This window comes from Cydia pomonella, chromosome 12 (genome assembly GCF_033807575.1).
Source record: "Cydia pomonella isolate Wapato2018A chromosome 12, ilCydPomo1, whole genome shotgun sequence".
Lineage (NCBI taxonomy): Eukaryota > Metazoa > Arthropoda > Insecta > Lepidoptera > Tortricidae > Cydia > Cydia pomonella.
The window spans coordinates 6385225-6412158 of record NC_084714.1 but is presented as its reverse complement, the minus strand read 5'-3'; the positions used below and the strand labels follow the sequence as shown (position 1 = coordinate 6412158).

At 37.4% G+C, this 26934-nt stretch overlaps 1 protein-coding gene across 1 annotated transcript; it reads right to left on the bottom strand.

Annotated features, from left to right (window-relative positions):
* Window positions 1-893: 893 nt before the first annotated feature.
* LOC133523353 (armadillo repeat-containing protein 8-like) lies at window positions 894-26934 on the bottom strand. Its single transcript, XM_061858876.1, has 14 exons — window positions 26784-26934; window positions 26498-26711; window positions 24795-25001; window positions 24090-24315; window positions 22038-22172; window positions 21531-21633; window positions 20986-21201; window positions 18617-18688; window positions 17091-17226; window positions 16001-16092; window positions 14167-14346; window positions 13462-13608; window positions 10117-10283; window positions 894-7897 (listed from the first exon to the last, which is right to left on the bottom strand). Exons 1-14 carry the CDS (start codon window positions 26805-26807, stop codon window positions 7858-7860), a joined length of 1959 nt encoding a protein of 652 aa, XP_061714860.1. The 5' UTR covers window positions 26808-26934; the 3' UTR covers window positions 894-7857.

The following is a 26934-nucleotide window of genomic DNA, read 5'->3' as shown; positions in this document are numbered from 1 at the left end:
CAGAGGTCATTACCGACCCTTGCTAAGGGTCAGTTTGAAAACAGGTCATGTTTGTGCGCATTTGTCTTTGACACGGGTTTGTTATAGCAAAGAGAATTTGAAATAGAGGTGTATTTTCAAAGAAAACTATAGCCAAGTAGTGGCATCTTTCGACACATGATTAAAACTTTTAGAACGCCATTTGAATTTGATCCTTATTATTTCACTGATATGTGTTATATTTGTTAAATATCAAGTGGTGCCATCTTATCAGGCACAACCTAAAGGTTAACAAATCTCAACCAGGGCCCATGGCCGCCCGTACTCATTGCGGGGACCATGGGTCCATTAAAGCTCAAACACAAAAACAACGCCGGGTCTCTAAAAACTGAGCATCACCATTGTTTCGACTGATGGTGATGCCGGACCCGGCATCGCATAAAACATACAAAACCTTCGCAAATGTCACCTCGGGCACAGGGTCGCCCGTATCCTTAGCGAGGGCCCTGTGTCTTCAATTGACACTTAAAACCTTTAAAAAAAAAAAAACCTAAAGGTTACGGCGCCATCGCTCAAAACGATGTCGCCATACATTTTTCATCAAGCGTGCTCGTGTCGCCGCCGCCGGTACGAAGTTACACGAAGTTTTGTCTTATTTATCAATTATGAGACTGCGACGAAATGAGCTGGATATTGTATGTCTCATATCATATCTCATATACGACTACGGCGGTTAAAAGGTTAAACAAATGCAATCGCATTCGACACATAGAACTTCGCCGCTTACCACACTGCCCGCCCGTCCGAACGCTCCGCTGTACGCTCGCCGTTCTAGCCGTAGACTAAATAAAACGGCTTAAAAGTAACATACTCGTAGATTTCAAGTAAAAGGTTAAAGAAATAAAACTACAATATTATATTGCAATATTTTCATATTAACATGGAAAATGTAACATTAATCATGATTCGAGACTCCCGTAATGTCAATCTTAGCAAAAATAAATAATAATTGTATGTACAGCAATCAAACTGTGAGGCAGAAGTATAGCTATCACTTGAATCAGTCCCAATTTCACAAATTATACATAAAACAGCAACACTATTAACGTACTTATGCATTTATGAATTGCCAGTTTACAATATGAAATATTGTACTTGGCAAACTATTTCAGTCTATCTAGCTGTAGTTGCGTAATTTTTTGAAGCCTATATTGGCATTCGGGTTAAGATAGGTGTAATAAATATAAAACATTCTTTAGAAATAAAAATTAGAAGAATTTAAGATACTTTACTTAAGAAGAATGTATAGCACGTACTCGTCCTGCTCGTCCATACAAAAAGAGAAAACGTTTTTACACTTCTAAATATTTTCCATTCTCCATTATTTTTAGTATGTTATTGACACAATGAAAAACTAGGTCTTTCTTTTTTACATTTTTTTTTAAGCGAAACCTATCCTAGAATATACGAGTAATATATATACTGAAGCAATCGACATCAAAATCAAAGTGGTTTGTTAAGATTTAGTTAGTTGAAACCGTTTTCTCCCGAAATGGGTATCCTTATAAAAAGTACCGTTATTTCGTTAGGATCGCAAAGCTATTCTTCCCTCTTAACATTTAGATCTCATAGACTAAATTAAACACTTTTTAACAACACCGACAGTCAGCATAGGATAGTTTGCCAAGTATTACATAAAAAGCTAGTGTAAGAAAATCATGCTTTGAGCCGATACATATTTAAGTGCGATACTACTTTAATTGTAACTGCTATGTTTTAGGTACAATAACCCTTTACTGGCAAGGATAAAGGTCAAGCTAAGTATAGGTAAGTATTTATACTCACAGCGCCAAAAATAGCTCCACAAATCAACACAAAAAATTCAAGGTCGTGAGTTCAACCTCCTTGGCAATCAATAGTCGTAATGATTCTAATTAGGAAAAAATGCAAATAACGGGTCTCAGGGTTAGTCCAGTATTTTGGATTCTGTCGAATTAAGAGGAAAGAGAACGGTCGTTTCTCCATACAAACGTAGTCCTCTCTGAATATTGAAATTATGGAAAATAGTGTTACGAATTTGATGTATATTTACAATAGCTATGCCCCGATGTTTGTCTTTTGTCGATTTTTTTATTACTGTAAAAATTAGGAGCGAAAAACAGACTTCATACAATTTTTTAAATGCGCCTTACTCTTATAGTAGGAGCATAGCTTTGTGTCAAAATATTTTCAATAATGTTAATATCCAGAGGGGAAAATGAGAACTAGATTTGTATGAAAAGGCGATATCGCGAGGGGTTTCGTCAAGATTAAATTAGACATCGTCAAGATGCTTACAATATTCAAATAACCTTCTTGCTTTCGTATAAGGTTTATATTTGCTCTTTCATAGCATGAATTACACAGCGTGTATTTTTAATAAAACCGCAAAAACAAACTAGTTTTAGTGCAAAGAAACGAGATATAAAGAATTTTTTACTCGGCCTAAATTAAAAGAGCATAGTTTCTTTTTGAAAATTTCGCGAGCGGCAATGTATTGCGTAGTCATAACTCATAACTTGTGACAGTTGTCAAATAAAGGTCGTAAATTTTTGTAAGTTATAACAGTACCATAACTAACCGTAGAATTTGTGATTGAATCAAAAATACACGCTGCCACGTCAGCCAGTGTTTATTTCTGACAAATTATGTGCAAGAATTGAAGTATCTGTCAGTTTAGACGATTAGACAGTATGATGTCGTACCTGCGAGCTAAACACGGTCGCATTTTTATCACCAGTCAACACGCCCGTCACGTTCTAACAAGTATGTAAGTGCGAAAGTGACAGGCGATAAAAATGCAACCATACTGCCACCGCTGGATAACATGTGTCGTCTCGCGTGAAACGTTAACGTGTCGCAGCACTTTCAATAATATTAACGAAATATACATCTGCTGTTGTACTTACTAATCAACTTTTTCTTTTCTATGCCATCACCTTGAACACATTATTTTGGTAAATTGCATCTGTAATGGCTCAGTTTCACTGGTCGTTATACCACTTTACCACCTGGCCTGCCCTGGTAGTCACCCGCATACTGTTTATCGACCGAACTATCTACTTATGAGTTCCATTAGTCGTTATACCGCCTTCGAGGAGTCCCCGCACGCTTCATATGGACCGAGTTATCGACCAATGAAACTGAGCCATAAAAGAACATCGACAGGCAACATTGTTCGTCTGGCACTGTAGAATTTAGGGTAATCGTAATCATAATCGTTTATTGCAAACCATGGTATAAAAATAACGATGCTCACGCACAGTATAATGTAAACATATAGGAAATCACATGATTATTTAGTAATGAGGGCTGCCGTTTTGTGCGTGTCAGTTGGCGCCACTGTAGATGGTGGTCCAGAAAAACAGGTCTCAAAATTATGTTATGCTAATTAAAAAAATAATACGTTCCAATAATAGAGTGGTCCAGGTTTAAAAAACGGCATACAAAAGTATAAGTAAACCTAAATATGCCGTTTTTTAAACCTGTTTAATTTTGCATATATTTTAGTTGGCAGTTTTTAAAACCAACCTTGAAAATCCTTGAAATTGTTTACAATTAATAATCAAAAATATAAAATAAAATACCGCAGTTATAAATAAGAAGTGAAAATTCGCGATAGGAAAGCTTGTAACCCCCAAAAATAATATGCATTTGACATTTTGAAAGACCTCCGTCTACACTAGCACCTCTAGCGGCGAAATTAAACGCGTTAGCCCTCATTGATCTTACAGACGAACGGTTTACAATGTGATTGCAAGTGTTTACAGGTGTACCGTTTAACGAGTTGATAGGAAGTTACGTCAGCTCCGGACTGATTGAATGCTTAAAAAATCAGCGCGCCGATTGAATGCCGACCAGTTTTAAAAGGATAACACAAGGTCAATATCGATAAGTGTGGCTGCGGGATAAGTGGAACTGGCCTTTATGCCGGGGCTGTATACAAATTGTCAGCAGCTGTCAATACTCATCTATTTAGTGCGAATTCATACATTTGCCACTAAACGCATACACATTGTTGTTGACCAAAAGCACTCTAGAGGTGTAAAGGGCCTTCACAAGCGCCCCGCCCAGCGACCCTTCTGGCCTGGCTCCAGCTCAACCCGACCGCTCGTAGCTCACTTATGACAGACCGTTGCCAAGAGTGTACAAGGCGCCCGGAGCCACGGCTTCCGTTCGGCGGTTTCCAACTGAAAGTGATGGTAGAGTTATTAATTTCTCTTCTTCGAATAGTATGTCCTGTCCTATCCATCTCCATTTCCGTGTTGCAATTTCCGGGATATAACCCCATAGGTCTTCATTTCGAATGGTTTTTGGACAGAAAACGTGAAGGATCGACCTGAGGGGCTTATTGACGAAGATCTGAAGTTTATTCGTTAGGCCAGCACACATTAATTAGTGTTTATTGCGAGTTTATATTATATATGCTACTTGCTACTTACATTTATTGGAAAATGTATGAAATCGCAATATCCTCTTATCAATGTGTAATGAACAGCCCCAATGTGATGGCCAGCCACACTTACCCCACAGACACACTAATCCGTTCTGACCTTACAAGCAGATAAACGATAAAAGGAACTAAACTGATATCAGCGTTTAACACCAAATGATCAATCAATTAATTAATATATTATAAATCATATCCATATATATCAACAAAATCCGTTGCAAGTAAAATCATTGATTAGGGAATTAGGTCTTACAATCTCAAGACTGACTGTTGTTCAGAATAAAAATTACTACAAAACTTGTTCTACAAATTACTGTTATAATAAGTTTGGGTGTAATAAAACTATTCTGTCGAATGACCAATTCAACATCTATTGAAAAAAAAAACATGCATATGACTATCATGCCTTTTCTATTTACAGTTAAATTGAAAAAATGTTTGCAATAAAAACACAAGTTACAAAAACAGCATGTCTATTTTAGTCAATGTCAGTCAGTTAACTCGAGTTATTTTTGCAAATACCCTTTTAAAGTCATAGTATTTGAGGGTCAAACATATTTTACAAAAAGGTCACTTCTATGAACAATACAGTCAAGTGTAAAAATATGGGTCCACGCAACATACTCAAAAATATGTCCCATAGCTCTAAATAACACACACGCACATGTGTATGACATAAATATGTGAACTGAGCTTTCAAAACAACTTTTAGTGTAAATAAACGAATATTTTTACAATGTTTGGTAACATAGAGTATTATTAAGAGGCCATTATTATTAATATCAATTAATGATAAGGTAGGGCGGGGCTAAAAGATCCACGGACAGAAAGGAACATTACGCCTTGCTCTGAATTTCTGAAATTAAGTCGTATTAGGATTGAAGTGGCTTAGTTTTTTTAACACGGTATTTTATCCGCGAAACTTTTAACCCTGCTTTACTGTAGTTCCTTATAGTTGCGAATTATTATCAATTTTCTTGACTCACAAAGAGAATAGTACCTATACATTCTTCATACCAATAATAGTATTTTCATCACACTTGCTCGAAAAAGATCCTATTTCATGCAGGTGTACTGAAGGACAAAGGCCTATTATGTTCCGCGGGAGTTAAGGATTGTGAAAAAAAAGGTATAACTCCCTAGGGAGTTACAGCTTTTTTTATTTATTATGTCACTGATTCATACAAACCAAATAGAATAAATGAGTTTTACTTATAAAATACTGACGTATATAATTTAATATGTTTGTTTATGTTTAAAATTATTTAATTTGATTAATTTAACAGCTGTTTAAAATAATTTTCAATCGTGGCTGAATACCGAATAGGTCTGTGCCTTCGATGACTAACCTGTCAAGAAATTACAAAATGGCGGACGAATGTTTGATATGTCACCGTATTTAAGAAAAATTTCGCTTAAAATTTTGTTTTTTCTTCGCAAGTGTGATGAAAAACATTGTGTGTAACTCCGGGGGTATTACCACCCTCGCTTCCAAAGTTTCACTTACCCCCCTCGTTGCACAATGTACTATTTTCAAACGGGAAGAATAGGCTGACTTTTTTTTTTTTCATTCAAAGCCATTGAGTTTTCAGACCAATCCTTTTTTAACAATAATAACTTGGATCCCAATAGGACAATAAATACATATGTTCGTTACTTATAATATCTCACTATACGAGATACAAATCACAAAAATATATATTATTATGCTATAAAAATACAGAGATACATTTTAAAACAGAACTCAAGTGCAATAGAGTTTGACCCTACTTATCGACCGAATCGATTCCGCTCGTGTCACATTGTTTCAGTTGCGTTCAATTGTGAAGGTATGTTTACTTAAAAATATAAATCATCAATTCATCAGCATCACCAACAGAATCGATAACATGGCCTTTGCAGATTTAATCGAGAATCGTAAAAAACGTTTCTAATTTGCATTGTCACAACTCTATAATTTCTAACAAATGTCAGCCTACCCTTCGAGTTTGAAAAACACTATACCAATACAATTGGTCATTCATGCAATTGTCACCATAGATTCTTGTACATTTTGCTTAACTTTTTATACACTCTTGTAGGATGTTGTACACCTAGAAAAGCTTAGCAAGTACAGTCGTATAGACAAACTCCACATTATCAAAAGCTATCCAAAATACAGTCACTTGCATTATCCAATAACCAACAATACCTAAGTTAATAAAAAATTACACTACTGTAGTTTGACTACGTTTACTCCACTAAGTTTAATGCTAGGGACAAAAAAATGTCAGTAAATATAACAAACTAGCAAAGACAAAAAACATATAGAGAAAAAGGAAAGAAGAGTGTGAAAGATTTGAAAATAGAAGATTTTGTCATTGAGGAGTCTACGTTCGCCTGACAAACTTGCAAAGTGAATTTACTTTAATTTAAAGTAACTGTACTTTTGTTAATGACTTTTTGCTTATTTTTACTGACAATCATTTGTACCTCCCAGCCTGAAGTACACGAGGGATTAGCACCTCTTTCGTTAAAAACAAATTTTTAATTTAAAAAATTTTATGTACGAAAAATTTAATTTAGTAAAATTTTCAAAGCGTGTATATTGGACACGTGAAAAGTACTATTCGATATTTCACACAGTTTAAAAAACCAGTGTCATATCTAATATTGATTATTAATTAATTTTGAAGCCAATAAATTTAATTTAATTTTCAACACCTCGGCAATGGTCCTATCGAATCAAGTTCGAGTAGACATTCAATGTCAACTTTATATTAAAAATAAATAGTCAATAACGTTTCATAAGACGAGATAACAATTAAGCGAACTTAGCTATGTACAATAAACCTTAAAGTCCTAGTTAATGTAAGGACGCTAAGCACAAAGAATTTCGTACATAGACACTGTATAGGTCATTTTTTAGCATTAGAAAAAAGGTAAACAATCTTGACATTGAAATTTAAAAATCAATCATGCATATATTGCTTGTGAAAGCAAAATAATGTAAATGATTGTATATGATTTATAATTGTTACATATTTGCCGAGTCTTATTTCCCAAAGGGTTTTTCAATAATAAGATACGTCAAAATCGCTTATTTTCTTTTTAAAAAACGGACTATATCTCCTGCAGTCAATGCCACTGTGCAGGCTGGACTGTACAATCATTATGCGTAAAACAGGTGAGTCAATGTACGAAATTCTACGTGTTTAGCGTCGTTACTTTAGCTTATGTTAACGTTGAGAACTAAATTACTGTATGACTGGAAAACTCACTGTCCGTGGACTATCACATGTGGACCTCCGGCGCGGGAGTCGCGGCTTGAGATTCGAGACTCGAGACAGGACTGGGGACTCGAGTTACTCGCGTCGCGGTCGCTTGCGCCTCGGGCTGCGGCGGTATTATGTGAAATCGCTGAACTGAGCCAGGGCAGTCTTCACTCTGTGATCAAACGACTATTTTAATGTCTGTGGTGATGTTACCAATTTCAATGAAAGAAATGAACATTTTGTAGAGATAGGTTATGTGGGTTGCCGATAACATTCAAGGATTCGTTCGCTACTATACTTAATTAGGTCATAAGTTCTGTCACAAAGGTTTTGACTGATAAAATGTAATACAAAGCTTTTAATTAAAAAAAAGTTAGCCATGATTTGAAAGCTTGTTTTATACTCAAACGTAATATAATTAATTTAAAATTAAGTTCGCGTCTTTATTTACTACTTGTTTACTTTAGGATTGTCGTTAAGTAGACGCAAATACGCAGCTGGATTGTGAAAAATTATTCTTTACAAAAGGGAGTAAACATCTGTGTCACATTAATAAAATAGATACAATTGCTTATTAGTATGAACCTGCTTTATTAGAACGTTATTTTATCACCAGCATTCAGTTCTCCGACAAGTCTGTACTTCCGCTAATACCCTTAAAACTTAGGGTACTTTTCAGTGACACGCTAAGTTTTGACTGCCATCCAACGAGTGGCAAAACACGTTGCAATTTTGATAATACCAATAAAATAAACCATGTAAAAAAAAATTGGGATCAATATCACCTTGAACCGGTCGCGTATTTTTTGCATGTTTTTTAAAACATTTTTCCGAATATTACATAGATTTATACAAAACTGAGACAGGAAATTACGTTAAATTATATTGTAAGTAATTCAGCATTAAACAAGCTTATATCCCATATATATATATGAATAATAAGGGATCTGTACCTATAGTTTTTTTATCAGTCTCAACCTTTTTGACAGAACTTATGACCTGACTAAGTAAGTGTAGGAAGTTTTATCTGGCAGTTAATTTATTTGTAAATTAACTATCCAATACTTTACTTGGACATTGTCAAACAGGCCCTTAGTCATTTATGGTTGCACTAGCGGCACGTTGTTTGGCATTTGCGCCTGCTTTGCCGCGATACATTCGGTCGGTATAAGTCACAGGCGGAACGTCCAATTGAACAGTTACTTGTCCATTTTACAGGTGTTAAAGAAAAAGTAGATCAAACTGCTCAAGCTTGCTACTGATTATGTTTATCTCGCCGCCACTGCTATTTTTTTATTCACATTCATATTCATTTACAAGAAATGAAAGAAGTAGTTTGTTTTTTATTTAAATTAAAAATTAAATTATGACCTATGCTAATCTTCTACAGGCAGGGGAGCAAAGAAACTAGATTCCATGAGAATTTTAATTATTGTGGGTTTCATTAAATGTAGATTCAGTTGATCGTTGTTATGGCACAGTTCATTCATTGACTTTGAAGCTCGGACACAGTGTGAATTTGGACCGTAGTTGGTTTTGGTCGGTGGAAATGACAAAAGTTGGTAGTGTCTAGAAGAAGCTCTGAGGATACGAAAATTAATATTCATAATCAGTTCTGGGTTATCAGCAAATTCATTTAACAGTAGTTTATGTGACTGCTACATAATAAAAGGCATTAAAAGTGGGTTTAAGAAACGAACGAAGTGAGTTTCTTAAAAGGGCCACACGAGTGCTGTAATGCCTAATTATGTAAGTTACATACACTATTTTCTACACACATATTGTTATGATATATCCACTAACCCAAATTACAGCCAACGTTGGGGCATCGTTGCTCTCTTGGCGGAACTCGCGGAAATGTGGCGGCGTCTCCGAAATATTTTTATCGCTCATTTTAGACGAAACTTTTGCTATAGTTACGTTAAAAACAACAAAACAAATTTATTTTATACATAAAACTAATTGAAAGATAAACTGTACGTCAAATGGCGGTAAATGAATTTTTTTTCACGCATGTCACGCATCCCTAGTTTTTTTTATTTATTTCAGAGACAAACTAGAGTCAGGAGTCTATTTCCGTATCATTCGATAGAAATTAACATGAGAGATTTGTCAAAATTGTATGCAATTGACATTTCATTTCTAACAAAAAGGCATCTCGACTGATATAAGAATAGAGGTCAAATCGAATTGCTTTTTTTTAGAGCTGTTCCAAATTTGAATGTCATTACCAAATCGATTTTGATGTAAGTAATAATGAAGCAATAACAACATTTTCACGGATAAGAAATTCGTTATAACAAAACAGTTTATCGTAATGTTGGCCATTATTCACGGATTTTGAAGGCATCATAGAGGGTTTATAATATGTGTGTAGATAAATAAACTGACTTGTCGTGCAGCTGGTGGTCGCGGCGGGCGCGCAGCAGCTGCAGCGCGCGCAGCACGCCGAGCGAGGCGAGGCGCGCTTGTCGCGCCGCCGCGCCGGCTTCACCGCGCCACACGAGATTGCCGGCCACGAAAAGAGCTGCTTCTTGGAGTTTGCTCTCGGGGTGCGCCTGTAACAATAGACCATTCATGCCAAATCAAACATTATTTACAAATGTAACAACACTTCAGAATAGGCAACATATTTTTCTCGAACATGTATATAGTATATCAGTTCGTGTGTAAACTGATATCAAAGAGAATTGAAAATAGAGGTGTATTGTCAAAGAAAACTTTGTAGTCACGTAAATTTACTGCCATCTTTCGACACATGATTAAAACTTTTAGAACGCCATTTAACTTTGATTCTTATTCATTGACTGATATGTGTTAAATTTGTTCAATATCAAAAAGTTGCGCCATAAGTTGCGTAAGTAAAAGTGGCGCCATCTTACCGGGCACAACCTAAAGGTTATAGCGCCATCGCCCGAAACGATGTCGCCATACCTTTGGCCTTTGATCTATTAGATGGCGCAACTTTTTGATATACAATGTGATTGTGCAGCAGCCGCCAGAGAGCAGCACTCTCCGGGCGGATCTTCCGGATGAAGTCACAGAGTTGTTTAAATATTGGTACAGTCAAGGTATTAAATATCGATACAGATAAAGTGCCAAAAATATGTATACACGACCTTATTGCCTATGTACTAAGGTAGTGTGTACATATTTTTGTCACTTTGTCCGTATCGATATTTAATACCTTGACTGTACGCCAATCAGTCAAATAGTGTGAGATGGGCAGGTACGTGCTCCGATGCGTATAGGCTGAATTGCGGCGTGCGACAGGGGGGGCTGACGTCGCCCAAGCTCTTCAGTCTAATGCTGATTGATGAACTCAACAAGACCAGAGTTGGGTGCTCGATTGACGGTACTTTTATCAATAGTATAAGTTATGCAGACGATCTGATCTTGTTGAGTCCATCAATAAGTGCACTTAGAAAACTGCTCGGGATATGCGGTCGCCCATGGCCTCAGGTTTTTTATAGAGGCCTATCGCGAAACGCGAAAATCGAAATTTCGTAATTTGACCTCTTTATCACTCGAATACGCAAGAGTGATAGAGGCAGATTACGAAATTTCGTGTTTCGTGGTAAGCCCTCTACGCAGAGTTTTGCGTAATATCCCCTATTTGCTGTGGCTACAAAGTTTTCTTTGACAATACACCTCTATTTCAAATTCTCTTTGCTGATATTAAGAATACGAATCTATACACCGTGTTTTTATTGAATTTCGTTAACTTCGGGGTATTGGTAAGTACGTTTAAGAAAACTAAATGGCATAGTTAATTTAAAAAAAAAAAAAAAATTTTGTTTTTTTTTACAATATTTATTTTTATAAAAAGTAACTAAATGTTGCATATAGCGTTGTTGTAACACGGGCATTACATTTTACTCAACCAAACAATTGAAAACTGTGACATATCAATGTCATTTCGAACGTCGATCGTCCGAGATAGTACTTACGTTTAGTAGCAAATGTATGAACTCGCACTAAACACTAATCAATAAGTAAACAGGCCCTAAGGCAAGTGTACACGCTCGTAAGGGCCTTATAAGATAAAAATTAATGATTGATTATCTCCGAAATGGAGTTAATTAGAATATCGGTGTCTTTGAGAAAGTTACTTAATTTAAGCTCAGGAATGCACCCTCGAAATTAACGCAAATCAAAAAAAACACGGTGTATAATTCAATGTGCTGATGAATAAATTTAAAATATTCTCTATACGTAAGTCTCCAGAGACCATAGACAAGATTTAATATCCTCTGCATTTATTTTATTTATCATAGATTCTTATTATCAGGTTGTGTATAATAGCCCTAATAGGGTCTATTCGAACACTACACACGCGAAATACGGACAACTTCCGTAAAAAAACATTATAGCGGGATTGGAGGGAAAATTAAAAAACTTTTGTCGTGTAGGTGGATTTTATATTTGTGGTTCATATTTATAAATAAAATTTCAATATTAGTTCCGATGATAACAGCGAATTAATTGTACTCCGCCGGAATTGAGGGCGGAGGTAGAATCAGCAATTAACAAGTTATTGCCGCCAAAGTCGAAGGAGAAATTTGTTTTTTGAGTCGTGTATTTTATTATTTCATTGCATATGTTTATTTTTTTTAAAAGACCTATACATGCCTGGCCGTGAAAAGGGCTTACCGGTTTCATGTCGCTATCCGGCCTCCCTATGTTCGGCCGTCTATACCTACCAATCCGGCAAGTCCTTCTTTCCCGGCAAACTTCCCGGAAGCAATCTTGTACTAATTCAAAGCCGGGGACTCCGGGTCAAGCGGATTGACAAAGACCGAGCTGCCTCGCCGCGGGAAGCAACTGTCGTGCCACGCCCATGGCAAGTGCACTCACACCTCGCCCAAACACATTGCCGCGTCCTAACCATCCAATATCCCTGACTACCTGTTTCGCTTCGATCAATAGCGTCCTAGCCTAGTCGGTAGGTTCGGATGCTGTTAACGACATTTATTAGTTTGTTTATTACAAATAATTATTTTGTTCCTGAGTCATAGATGTTTTATATTTTATGTTATATCTATATATCCGACGTCTAGTACTTACAACACACGTCTTGCTAAACTTGATGTGTGACTTAGTCGATCTGTGTTAACCTTTTCAACGCTTTCTCCCTCGCATCAAAATGTGGCATACACGCCAATATGTCAACTATTGAGAAACGAATTTAAACCTTATCTGTCAACAGTAAAATTGCTTTGACAGCGTCTGCCATGACCTCTTTAGTGGTCGTTGGCGTGGTAGGCACGACAGCAGACGACCACTTTAGTGGCTCTTGGCGTTCAAAAGGTTAAATTATCCTACAATATTAATATTTAATAGCGTCGACAAAAACCATACATATTTCACAAAATATTGACCCTATAAGTATGAGTAGGGTCTCATTCGATTCAGCGCAAAAAATTACACGAAAATGACACCTCACTCGCCTAGTTTGTAAAATGTGAATATTTTAAAATTTAAATTGAACCCCCTGCACGAAAAGGGCGTCGGACACCTAAATTTTGTTAGGACTCGGCAGATCCTCATTTCTAGTACCAAGATAAAGATAACAAACAAAGTTTCATGGATGTACATATATTGCCGCCAAAATATGCTATTTTTCCTGTAGTATATTTCCAAGTATACATAATGCTTGCTCCTTTACTTCATCGAAGTACTACTATCACCGACTGATAAATGTAAATAAAGAAAGAATTTCATTGAATTACTAACCAGGTAGTCCACCAGTTTCCTCAGTACATCCTCGTTGGCCATAATAAGGTCCTTGGCTTTCTCGCCGTCGCCGATATTTCCAAGTATACACAACGCTTGCTCCTTTACTTCAGCCGGGTACGAGCCTTCCAGTACTACTATCACCGCCTGTAAACAATAACAAATATCAGATACTGTCACTTTTAAACCCTACTACTAATGAGGTTGGCCGGTCGAAGTATTTTACAGATATCGCCAGCATAGGTTTTACTAGTCAATCCTACGAATAAATTCAAATTATTGTTTTATTTTTGGAGTTTTATAGCGTGGATAGTAGTCCTTTAAGCCAAGTCTCATAGAACAAAACTAGAGACAGGTAAAACCTACGCAATCGCAATCTATAAGAACCTTTAACTGATGCCAACCCTATTCTTGACTACAGATGGCACTTTGGTGACAAGGTTCCTTCGACAAGAGCAGACAGGATGGTCTTCTTTTTGTGTGACGTGTTTTAGAGTATACTATTACTTATGTTCGGAAATAATTATACAAATTTACAAAAGTGTTTTTTTACTGCACTAAAATTTTTTTTTTTTAACAAATGCAGTTAAATTCAGAAAACTCACCGGAACAATCTACTTGGAACCGTTTAACTGCACCGTATATAACCACCAATACCCTTGTTGACTACGATTTCTCCTTGCAAATTCTTTAAAAAAATATTACCTGCATAACCTGCGAGGAATACTCGCTCATAATAGCGTCTATGTGTTGCCTCGTGGACAACAAATTCCGTAGCAACCCCAGCGTCTTCATGATGACCCGCGTGTCCGCGTCGCTAAGCAGTCGGAACATCTGCTCGGTGCCGAGGCAGGATAAGATGCGTTGCTTCACTTTTTGCTCCGCCTGAAATAAGAGTTTTCGTTAATCGTACCTTATCATGACATTTAGTTCTTGTCAGTAAAGGCCATCCATCTCGTTTTTTGCTATTGTGTTCAGCTCCAGATATGACATGACCATGTCAGAAACTGAAAACAAAACCCCGAGGTTTTGAGTGCGGGAATGATTTGTGGCATTAGTCATAAATGCGTTACTGGCCTGAATTAGCTATGAATCATTTGTCTTTATCTGTAAATTTGACTTATTCATTTGTCAGACAGGGAGAAAGCATAATTTAACTAAATCAGGCCCGTAAAGTTTTGTGTATAAGGGGGTTCGAGTATTTATAACTTTGTTTATTGTACAATAGTTACAAACACTATAAATTGAAAATAGGTAGAAAGCTTCCAATGTGCTAACATTTCTTAAAATAAATCTGGAGCTGACTTGGCGCGCCTCATGGCAATATCCAGGCCCGAGTCGGAAGCGTGGTTGCACGTTTTGCCGACTCCACGCCTATACTCTGTATCTTTAGGTATTTCAATAAAAGTAAACAAAATCTACCCTCAAATGGCTCCTTAAGCCAGTTAAGGGTCTACCCTTACTACACTATAAATTGGTTGTAATAATAATGTATATAAGTATACAGTGTAAGGATTTTTGTTAGTTTTTAATTGACATTTTGTTTTCGGTATTGGATAGACATTACAGTTTTTACCTATTTTTTGGCAAATCTAGAACATTTCCGCGCCCAAAATACCAGCTAATGGATGTCACTACAACCTTTTTATCCTGATCCACAAATTCACGTCACTGAATGCCAAAAGATGGCGCACGAGATTATACAAAACATCTGCCATCTGACCTCCCAACCCATCTGCTCCCATGAGCGAAACATTCATATTGGCATTAGTGTAAATTCTGCATGGTGTTTCCTTCAAATATCAAATATCAAACATTTATTCAGCAAATAGGCCACAGGGGCACTTTTACATGTCCATTTTTACAAACAATAAATTAAAAAAAAAAACAATTACAAATATCGAATCTATGAAATAATAAATACTTTATTAGAGATGTATACTGTCTCTAAATGTCAATTTACACAAAAAAAAACTATGATAAAAAAATAAAACCATAAAATACTAAAATTCTTTAGAGATGTATAAGTCTCTAAGTGTCAGAGATAAAATATAAAAATATATATTAAATTATCCTTAGAGATGTAGAGGGTCGCCAAGGCTTGAATTCTTATATAAATAATTAAAAGACAAAAAAATTTAAACAGACAAGAACCGAATGAAGTGTCTCACGTTAATGTCACTCAAAAGTAAAGTTACATACTTTAACATAACCTGTACCCCGTGTAAGCTTAAACAGACCGGTCTCCACAAACAGCACCCGTTCACGAGTTCACCGAAAAGCAACTGTGAAATAATGACATTCCAAGCATCAGTTCCAAAATACATGATGAAACCAGCTGGGATTCAAACAATGTCCGGCTGCTGGGAGCTACCACGAAAAACGAAAATATCAAATTCGTTATCTGCCTCTCTATCGCATGAATACGGAGGAGGTATAGAGAGACAAAAACGAAATTTCAATTCTCTGCTGACTTCTGACAGATGAATTATTTATACAATTAAGCTTACTCTCAAGATAAAACTCCTTTTGGACTTGCCTGAAAAGCCATATTCATTAATGCCCAGATACCATTCAGTCTTAAAGCAGCTTCTGGCCTTTTCGTCAAGTTGCACAACATTTCTACAGCACCTGGAATAAAAAATAAAAAACATTCATATAATAATGGTGAAGGACCTAAAAAGCAGTATCTGAAAAAATAAGGAAAAAAGGGATAGTTCTTTAAAGTAAAGATCGATTCATATGTGGATTTAAGTACATCGCCATTTGTTTTGGATGTCAAACTAAGGGGCACGTTTTTTCTTAGACTTTATCTCTCTATTACAGTAATTTTCTTTGGCATGACCTAACGTATTTTTATGCACAGATCTCAAAGAAAACTCGCTACACATATAGTGCATAATTGTTTTCCATCCATTCGTATTTGTCATGCTACTTCAGTCTACCTCAGTACTTTTTGTACCGAGACTGACTGAAATAGCAAGACGTCGTACGTTTTCGTGAAAATACGATGGAAAATAATTATGCACTAGCACTACATCTGTATTCGTTTCTCACTCATTATCGGCGTTAGGGCAAGTACAAGTCACGTCCAATCAGGACGATGCCTCTCTTGTAAAGCATTCTAGTTCGATGTTTTGTTTTGATTACTTTAAGTAGTTACATAAGATTGTTAGGGCAAGTCACATCTGGACAATTACCGGACCCGGGTACGTCTTTAAACTACGTCTAAAAGAGAGGTATGGGCATTGTGAATGTAATCTCGCTTAGTGTGGTAGGGCCCAGCACAGCGGATGTCATTCCAGATCTAGAGCAGAGCCCAACTGGCGGAGTACCTCCACCTTACAGAAAACAGCAGCCAAATAACACTAGACCCTACTCATAGTGTTTTGTTTCTGCCGGTGAGTAAGGTGGCTAAAGCTCAATGAGGGTGCAGTGTTAGGGTCGGCAACGCGCATGTAACTCCTCTGGAGCTGCAGGCGTACATAGGTTACGGAGACTACTTACCATCAGGCGGGCCGTGTTTTGTTTGCCACCGATGTAGTATAAAGAAAAGATTACTTTTTGCTAAAGGAAGTTAGAAAAGATGTGTTTTTATTCATTTAATTAGTACATATCATTACAGGTACCTTGATCCAACATAGGCTCCTTGGCAGGTGAGAATTCTAACAGCAAATTGCAAAGAGTGGACGAGCCGACGGTCAGCAGTTCAGTGCCGGGCGAGTCACTCAGTAGTTGCATTAGAGGTCTCCAAACTGCGTGGTCCTAAAAAAAAATTGATGAAAACTTGTATTTAATTGTTTTACTTAAAATAGTTACTCTACTGGCTGAGCGAGCGCGGAGTGCGAGCGAAGCGTCTCAGGTTCAGATACAGCAGAAATGCTTTCATATATCCGACTGATGAGCATCGACTCCTGAGTACTAGATCAAACTCGTTTGTTCTGCGTAGCAAAGTTTCCTGTTGCATTTTTCCCCATTTAGTTTTTAGGGTTCCGTACCCAAACGGTAAAACGGGACCCTATTACTAAGACTTCGCTGTTCTTCCGTCCGTCCGTCTGTCACCAGGCTGTATCTCATGAACCGTGATAGCTAGACAGTTGAAATTTTCACAGATGATGTATTTCTGTTGCATCTATAAGAACAAATACTAAAAAGTACGGAACCCTCGGTGGGCGAGTCCGACTCGCACTTGTCCGGTTTTTTTTAACCAGGCCTATATTTTTACAACATTTAAATTTAGTACATGCGTAAATCCTGGTCCCTTATTTCTCTAAAGTGTAATTTTTCCCAATGGATTTCCTTCTCAACCTTACCAGAAGGGGCTCTAACGTACCTACCTCTTGACTTAATGTGACTAGTACCTGGGCGACCGAGCTTTGCTCGGTTATAACTATTTATTGTAATATGGTGGTGTATAGGTGATAATTTTAACTACATTTTTTTACTAAATTAAACTTGTCTAAAACAATAAAAATTAAAATATATATATAAACTTGAACTAATAAAAAAAAAACAAAAGTTAGTCACCGGGCGAGATTCGAACCCGTAACACTCGTTTAGCAGTCCGCGTCTTAACCCGCTGGACCAGACGGACAGTGGCCGGCAACACGAAATTAGGGACCATATTCTGCGTCGAAAGAAAAACGCATGAAAACTCGAAAACACGCGTTTTCCCAAACATAAGACTAATCTATATAGATTGTATACCCCCAAAAACCCCCATATACCAAATTTCAGCGAAATCGTTAGAGCCGTTTCCGAGATCACAGAAATATATGTACAAGAATTGCTCGTTTAAAGGTATAAGATTATGAAAGCATTACAATTACACGCGACTAGGACTTACACGTGCAATAAAACAGTACTGTGTAGAAAATTGAGCTACTCCGGCTGATCTCTACAGGTCGTTTTTTCAACCGATTCTAGTTAGAGAAATTTAGTCAGCAGGTTCGATAATTGCACGGAATTTATTTTTTGATTCCGTTTGAAAATAAATTTAATGGTGCCTTGGGGATTTGCGAAGTCAGAGCCACTTGTACTTAGCGTTAATCAACACAACAAAGACGTACTTAAGCAACATTTGATGTACCTTAATGCCTTTGCAATAAGGTTTTAAATCAAGATTTATGCGGTTCAATCTATCTTTGAATTTTACCTGAAATGTCGTCCGTAGTTGCTGAACAGATCTTGATAGTGAGTGTAAACATCTTACTGCCGCTAGCCGCACCTAAAATAAACGTTAATTAATGTATACCGAAGTCCAATAGAAAAAGCGAATAATGTAAACAAATATGGCAGCTTTTGTTGGCATTTGACATCTAACCTAAATTTTTTACAGGGGTTGATTTCACTGTATTATTATCAGAGATCGGACAAATTAGCGTCATTGCTCGCAATAATGTGGATATGACTCAAAAGTGATTAAAAAATTAATCATTTAATTATCAGAAAATTTTGAAAAATTACTGATTATTTTCTTTTATAAATCTACATTATAAGAAATCTTTGTATTATTTATTGACTAGAAAAGAAAGAATCAAAATTAAATCTTAGGTAAGAAATTAAATAAACGCTGCCAGCCTTCTGGGTACCATAATGCATGAAGGTGACCTGGGGAGCATTTTTATTTAAGTATAAGTTTATTTTAAGTTCTATTATATTTTAGTTTTAATATTAATAATTAGTTTATTTATTTTGTTCGTTTTTTTAGTTATATACTATGTTACTTGATTAATAAATACATCCATTAATTGTACAGAAATAAACATAAAACAGTTCGATTTGAAAAAAAAAAGATTATTTTTTTAATCAATTTTGGAGTTATGTCCACATTATTGCGAGCAATGACGCTAATTTGTCCGATCTCTGATTATTATGGACTAACATATATTTGAACAAAAAATTTATACAAATAAAATATTTAAGTACGTAGGGTGTTCAACAAGTCTTGACGTGTCTGCAAACGATAAGCGTACAGCGACAGTTTTTGTGTCCATTATTAAGTGTTCTCAATTACAAGCGTTAACACGTTTGTTTTCACTTCCTACAATTAATATATTAGTTTAAGGAAAACATTTAAAAAATTGAGATGACGTCGTTGAATAAACGAGACGTTCGTGTTATTATCTACTATAACTTCAAATGCGGTTTATCCAAACAAGAATGTTTTGACGAGATGTGTTCTGTTCTTGGTCAGGAAGTACCTTCTGTAAGGACTGTGGAACGATGGTATTTACAGTTCAAACGTGGGGAATTTGAACTAGACGACGACCCGCGACCGGGAAGACCCGCGGAAGTACAAGTGCCGGAAAACATAACTCGTGTGGAAAAAGCTATAAGAGAAGATCGCCGTATCACATATCGTCAGTTAGAAGAACTCTTAAATATTCCTATATCCTCTTTGCACAACATTGTGAAGAAACATTTAAATGTAAAAAAACTTTGTACATTGTGGGTACCCCACACCTTAAGTGAGCACCAAAAACAACAACGCGTCCAATGGGCGCAATCTATGGTGAAAAAATTTGACAATGGCCAATCCAAGAGTGTCAGTTCAATTATCACGGGTGACGAGACCTGGATTTATTATTACGACGTGCCAACTAAATCACAAAGCAAAATATGGGTCTTCGAAGACGAAGAGCAACCAACACAAGAGCGGAAATCGAAATCGGTGAAAAAAATAATGATGACCGTTTTTTTTAACAAACAAGGATTAGTAAAATCAGTGATGCTTAGTGGACAGAAGACCGTTACAAGTGAATGGTATACTGACATTTGCCTGTCTCAATTGTTCGAAGAACTGAGAAATCGACGACCGAACTCGGGACTAGGATCGTGGTTCCTACATCACGACAATGCACCAGCCCATAGAGCTGGCGGTACTTCGCGATTTCTGAGAGCATCTGGCATTAAAGTACTGGAACACCCTTCCTACAGTCCTGACCTTGCACCATGCGACTTCGGGTTATTTCCGTTTGTGAAAAACCGCATGAAAGGGCGCAAGTTTTCTACGGACGAGCAGTTGGTTGGTGCGTTTGAGGAAGAATTAGAATTAATTGATAAAGAAAAGTGGGAGGGTTGGATTAATGAGTGGTTTGTGCGTATGAATAAATGTATTAATTGTAGTGAAGCTTATTTTGAAAAAATATAAATTTATATGATCACACGACAAAACTTATTGAACACCCTACGTATATATATAAATTGTTAATAAGATCATTATTGTTGTCAAACAGTGCGTGATTAAAAAGTATTGAAGTAAATTGGTCTGTTTATATTATTTGCAATTTCTATTGGATTCCACTTTAGTAGAGTGAGCATACCATACTAATAAAATCAGTAGTACAGTCACGTCTGAAAATATATATACGAAATAATATCTTCATCATTAGCGCCGAGCGAGGCGAAGCACTTGCAAGCGCCTTGTTGTTAGCTCTCACCAGTCGTTCTCGTATTTTATTTACATACCTTACCAAATTAGTTTACTGTTAGTATGGATTACGACAGTTTAAATGTACTTACCGCAGGTTCCGGGTTGTTCATTCCATTGACCACGTGTACCATGAGTCCATGTGTTTCAATAATCCTTTTCCTAATATCTTCATCATTTGCACCGAGGGAAGCGAAGCATTTAAACGCGCCCTGTTTGGCCGCAGCACTATTACAGTTGACGATGTCCGCTAGAGAGCTCATGAGGTGGTTTGATATCGCTGCTAGCCTTTGTAATGACGTGTCTACCTGGAAAATAAATGTAAATTATAAACTAAAAATAAGTGACCGAGACCGGAATTGAACCAGTGTTACAGAACCACTTTAGGCAGAGTAGAATGGAAAAGTTGGGAAAAGTAAAATGGCTCAATTATAATCATAGATTCATCCATTGTATAACATGCGTAAATTCTAAGAAAAAAATATGTGGTAACGCTGGTTACCAAAAGATGACGACCACAAAATATATGGTGCTGTACAGCAACATCCATTTCAGCTGTCAAACTAGGGGACACGATTTTTACTTAGACTTCTACTATCCTAATTGGTTATAACATTAGTTAGTCATTTGTACATACTTCTGCTAAATATGCTAATGTTTCCGCCGCCGTGGCCCTGATCTCCTCCGGCATTTCCTTTGTGCAGAGACGCGCGAGACAGGGCAATGCTCCGAAGACCACTCTGTAATAGAATAAAGATAATCACTGGAAAATTCTCAAGGAAAACACGAGGTCGGCCGATTATCGGTTCTATTTCAATACATTTAAGGTTCAAAATGTTACACCAGCTTTTATATCATAAATGTGATGGGAAGTAGTCAAGGACATTTATTTTATAAAATACTTTGATGTGCGTTTTTAAGTAGTCACACGACTATATATCAATTAAAAACTGAAATAGATGTTATACACAACGGAAAGTGATCAAGCCCTCCATCCATTTATCCTCCATCCTTCATTACATAGATGGCAGCACCATCACTCTCACTATACCGTAAACCCGTAAGGCTTGTCTCTGGATACTAAGTGTGTGAGCTCTGGTATTGTAGACCCTAACACACAGCCGTAAGGCACAGTTTCCCTCACCTACTGTCGTCGGCGGTGAGCGCGCCCGCCCTGTGCATGTAGGTGAGGCAGCGGGCGGCGCCCATGGCCACCGGCAGAGGCTTGTCTCTGGATACTAGGTAGGTGAGGAGCTCTGGTATTGCTCGGTCGTTATACCTGAAAGTATAAAGAACTTTTAAGTAACCATTTACATACCGAAGGCGAAATCGGGGACCGGTTTTAGAATTTAGTGATGCTGTTGATAGACGCTCATAAAGGGAAGAATGAAATAACGGTACTTACTTTTTCTATGAAATTTCCATTTTGGATATAAACCTAGTTTTTCATTGTGTCAATAATAAACTAAAAAAGCGGCCAAGTGCGAGTCGGACTCGCCCATGAAGGGTTCCGTACCATTTATGACGTATTAAAAAAACTACTTACTAGATCTCGTTAAAACCAATTTTTTGTGTAAGTTTGCATGGTACATCATATATTGATTTTAGTTTTATCATTCTCTTATTTTAGAAGTTACAGGGGGGGAGACACATTTTACCACTTTGGAAGTGTCTCTCGCGCAAACTAATCAGTTTAGAAAAAAAATGATATTAGAAACCTCAATATCATTTTTAAGACCTATCCATATATACTCCACACGTATGGGTTTGATGAAAAAATTTGAGTTTCAGTTCTAAGTATGGGTAACCCCCAAATTTTATTGTTATTTTTTTCTATTTTTTCTTACCAAGTTTCAACAGTATAGTTTTTATAGTTTCGGAAAAAGTGGCTGTAACATACGGACATACGGACGGACAGACAGACAGACATGACGAATCCCTAAGGGTTCCGTTTTTTGCCATTTGGCTAAGGAACCCTAAAAGTCATGGAGAATGGAAAATATTTAGAAATAGAAAAACTCTCTTTTTTTAAGGACCAGCATGTGTATTTTTTTATTATTATTATTATAGCCTTTTGTCATGACATGCATGACATGAGCATGTGTATACTTCCCTCTTAATGATACCAATAAAACTTACAAAGGCCGAAAATTGGTACAGCACGGTTTGTGCTCGAGGCCGTTTGTTATTTCGTGTTTTCTCGCACGAAGCAACCTAACCTATTACTGGGGACACTAAAGCTACAAATGTGCTGTTCAACCAAAAGGGTATGTATTGTCGGTTGTCAATAAGGCGCTATTTCCATAAAGCTTCTATTTGAAATCAACCTTATCGACAACCGACAATGTAACCTTTTAGTTTAAAACGTCACAAATACGTACACTACGTACAGAGTGGCAAATATGAGAACTATTGTGGGCTTACATTTTAATATGTCAAGTGTAATAATGTGAGTGCCGCCGGGCGGGCGCTACAGGTATGTACACGGCCAATTATGTTACGAGCAGAAATAATACATTTCGATGCTAGTGCGGAAAGTATGTAATTACTTCACGAGTACCGAGATATCTTGCCACGAGCCGTAGGCGAGTGACAAGATTCGGGACGAGTGAAGAATGATAATTCCGCACGTGTATCGAACGACGTTTTTTAATACAGTCCTTTTGAGCTCTCTTAAAAAAGACTCAATAAATGACTCGCCTCGGGACTTAAAAGGCTCAGAAGTTTTTTAAGCGCCGAGTTTCGTAAAAACGAGTCGAGTTCTTCAAATTCAGATTTATAAGACTCGAGTTCCTACCAATACTAGCGTAGACTCACCGAAGCAGGCAAACAAAGGCAATAAATTCACACAGACGTATTTAATGTATTCATGACTTGCTGTGAAACATTGGCGTTCTCAAAGCATATACCAGTAGATCAAGTGCAGGTAACATTCTTGGTGTAGCAGCATGTACTATGTTAGTTGTAGTACTCCTTGCCCTGTTAGGCTGCGTTTCCAAAAGAGATGTGCGAGGGCAACTGAGAACACATCCTTCCCTTGTTTTGTAACCGCGCTAAAGCCGTTTCCACTAAAGCTGCACTGAGCGAGGATAGGTAAATGAGGTGTTTCTATTGGTTCATGATATCACATCCCTCGGTACATATCCTCGCTCATGTCTGGTGTAAACGCAGCCTTATGCTTGCAGCAGACACTCACCTGGTGTTCATAGCCTGCTGTGAAACATTCGCGTTTTCAAAGCACATAGCGGCGAGTAGATCAAGAGCTGGTAACGCTCGTGGCGGCGCGGAGTGTAACAAGGCCGCCGCGGCGCCGCACGCGCCGGCGGCGCACAGGGCCTCTTGCTCCGCGGTGCCCATGCACCAGAGAGAGAGCACGCGGACCACGCAGCCGCGAGCGAGGTCTGAGCCCTCGCGGGCTATCTCTGCACAACGAAATAGACAGATTATAGACAACCAATAAGGGTTCTACTTCGGATAAAAACGATTATCGTTCCTAGAACTTGTTACTTAACTGTACTGCGATTTAAAAATTAAACAAATTTTCGGTTACTGATGAAGTGACGTCACAAAGTTTTTGAGTCTTCCCAACCCCTTGTCACAACATTTCACATTTTTTACCCCCTTCCACCCCCTAAACGTGTGAATGACCCCTTACACAGGATGTGTCGTCTAGATAGATAGATGCATTTTTATTTTATATTTTCTTAAAAAAAATTGTAAAAACCCTAACTTAAAGAAGTTTTGTACCTGGCTATTATGTACTTTATGCAGTACATGATAGCCGGGTCCACACGGAGCGAGCATACGCGCGAGGAAATCGCCTCGCGCCTATGCTCGCTCTGTGTGGACCCGGCTAAAAAAAAAACAAATATATATTCTACAAACTATTCATACTACTTACGGGTCAACCTCGTCAAAAGCATCATGTCCGCCGGCAAGGCTGCCACAGGCGCAGGAGGGTAAAGGAACACACTTCGTAGGGCACATAGTACTGCTTCTGCAAGCTTCGAGTCCACAGGGACAGTTTTCAGTAACTCCACCAGTACTGTTGCTGTGCCTTGCTCAACTAATGCTGCTACGTTTTCTGCTGTGCCTTTTGCTAGAGAGCCTGAACAAGTAATTACCACCAATGGTGAAACACAATATTATTATACTTAAATAGCTTAACATATCAACTGCCATGAACATTCTTTGTGGTCATTTAGTATAAGCCCACACAGAGCGAGCAGCCTCGCAAGGAAATTTCCTCGCGCGGCAAATGCCCGGCCTCGCGCGGCCGTGTGCTCGAGTAACTTTTGCCTCAGCACATTTGCCTTACCCGAGCCAATTTGCTCGGCAACATGTCGTTACTCTGTAATTCAAGAGAAAAAGAGGAAGAAAAGAAGGAATCATAGGAGATATTGGGTGTGGCAATGATAAGACGTAAATACGAAGGCACGTCTACACTGACCGTTTTGTGTGTGAGGAAATTGCCTCGTGAGGTTGCTCGCTCTGTGTGGACCTGCCTATTGGAAATGGGCCGGTTGGCACTGAAAGTGTTAAACATGTATATAAGATTTCACATCCTCATATCCACCCAAGTCAAATCCTGAACTTTAATTACATCCTAAGTGAATTAGAACTTGACTCATATTCATATTCTTAATATTGAACTTGGCTCTATTTCACATGTATATTTTTGGTGGGATTTATTTTTACTTATAGACAACATTACAAATAAAACAATTAATATTACAATAGGTAAAATTAACAAATGCTTATCTTGTAATAAACTAATAGGGTTTCTCTTTTAAATCATACTTACCTGTTGTCTACCAAGCTGTGTTGATTACTGACAATTGTTTGTTGTCCTTGTCTCCCACTCCCCACCCATGGAAGCCATCCCAGATTTGTTATGTTTTTTTTTGCATCCTAACAAATATTCTACAGTCAAAAAGCAGCTTTATAACTCCTGCCGCAGTAGATAGAGAATATGTTTTTTCTCAAAATGTTGACAAATCAAATGTAGTTGGCTTTTTTTGGCCAGTAGTATCTGTTCTGGGTAGATGACAGGTTAATCATGTCATAAATATATTTGTTGAATTTATAAATACAATTTATGGTGTATAAGTTGGTTCACTCTATATACACACATGCAAGATAGAGTTAGACCAAGATAACTCTCCAACAATTTTGATAGCACAGACTGTGCAAGTGTTATTTCAAAGAAGTTTGATGTTTAAAATAACACTTCCACAGTGTGGGCTGTCAAAATTTTGTTTACAATAAACTACCCACTTACATTCTCGATTTAACTTGAATATTACATTTATCTATATGTAATTGATAACCGATTGTATAATCAGGTTATACATTGTAAACATAAGATATTTTATCAGTGGTGCTTCAAAGAAATAATCTTACCAAAATAAAACTACCGGCTATAGTGGAAAAGAAATGTTTGAACTCATGGCTAGAAATAGTCTCAATGTTGAAAGTGTTGTATTTCATGTCAAAACAAATCATGGGTCAAGGTGTCCAAACAGCTAACCTTCATAGTCTAGACAAACTATGTTTAAACAAGTTAAAGATAGGTAAAAAGTCAAATTGCGGTGTAAAACATACCGATAGTGATCGTAGCCTCCACTCTTATGTTTGGATCCAGGGACTCGTCCGCCATGAGCTGCAATAAGCGCGGCACGATCCCTTGCTGGATCACAGAACTCTTCTGCCGATTACTCCCGATCACTGTGTTCTTCAACGTCACTAGCGCTTCCACGATCTTCCCGCCTTCGGTGGAGTACAACTCGTCGATATATGACCGAGAACTCTCTATGTCCTTTCGGCAAAATATTAAAGGTTAACAATATGAAAACAGTCGCACAAAATCATTTACACGGTTAATGCTTACCATAAATATGGTTAATTGCTGCATTTTATATTATGTTCACAATACACTTGTTTTAAACGTTGTGAAATTATCTTTGTAACAAAATAATATCGTTGGATTTTTTCAGAGGCCGATTGCGCTGTCAGCCTGTCAAGAGCACGCAGTATAGCAC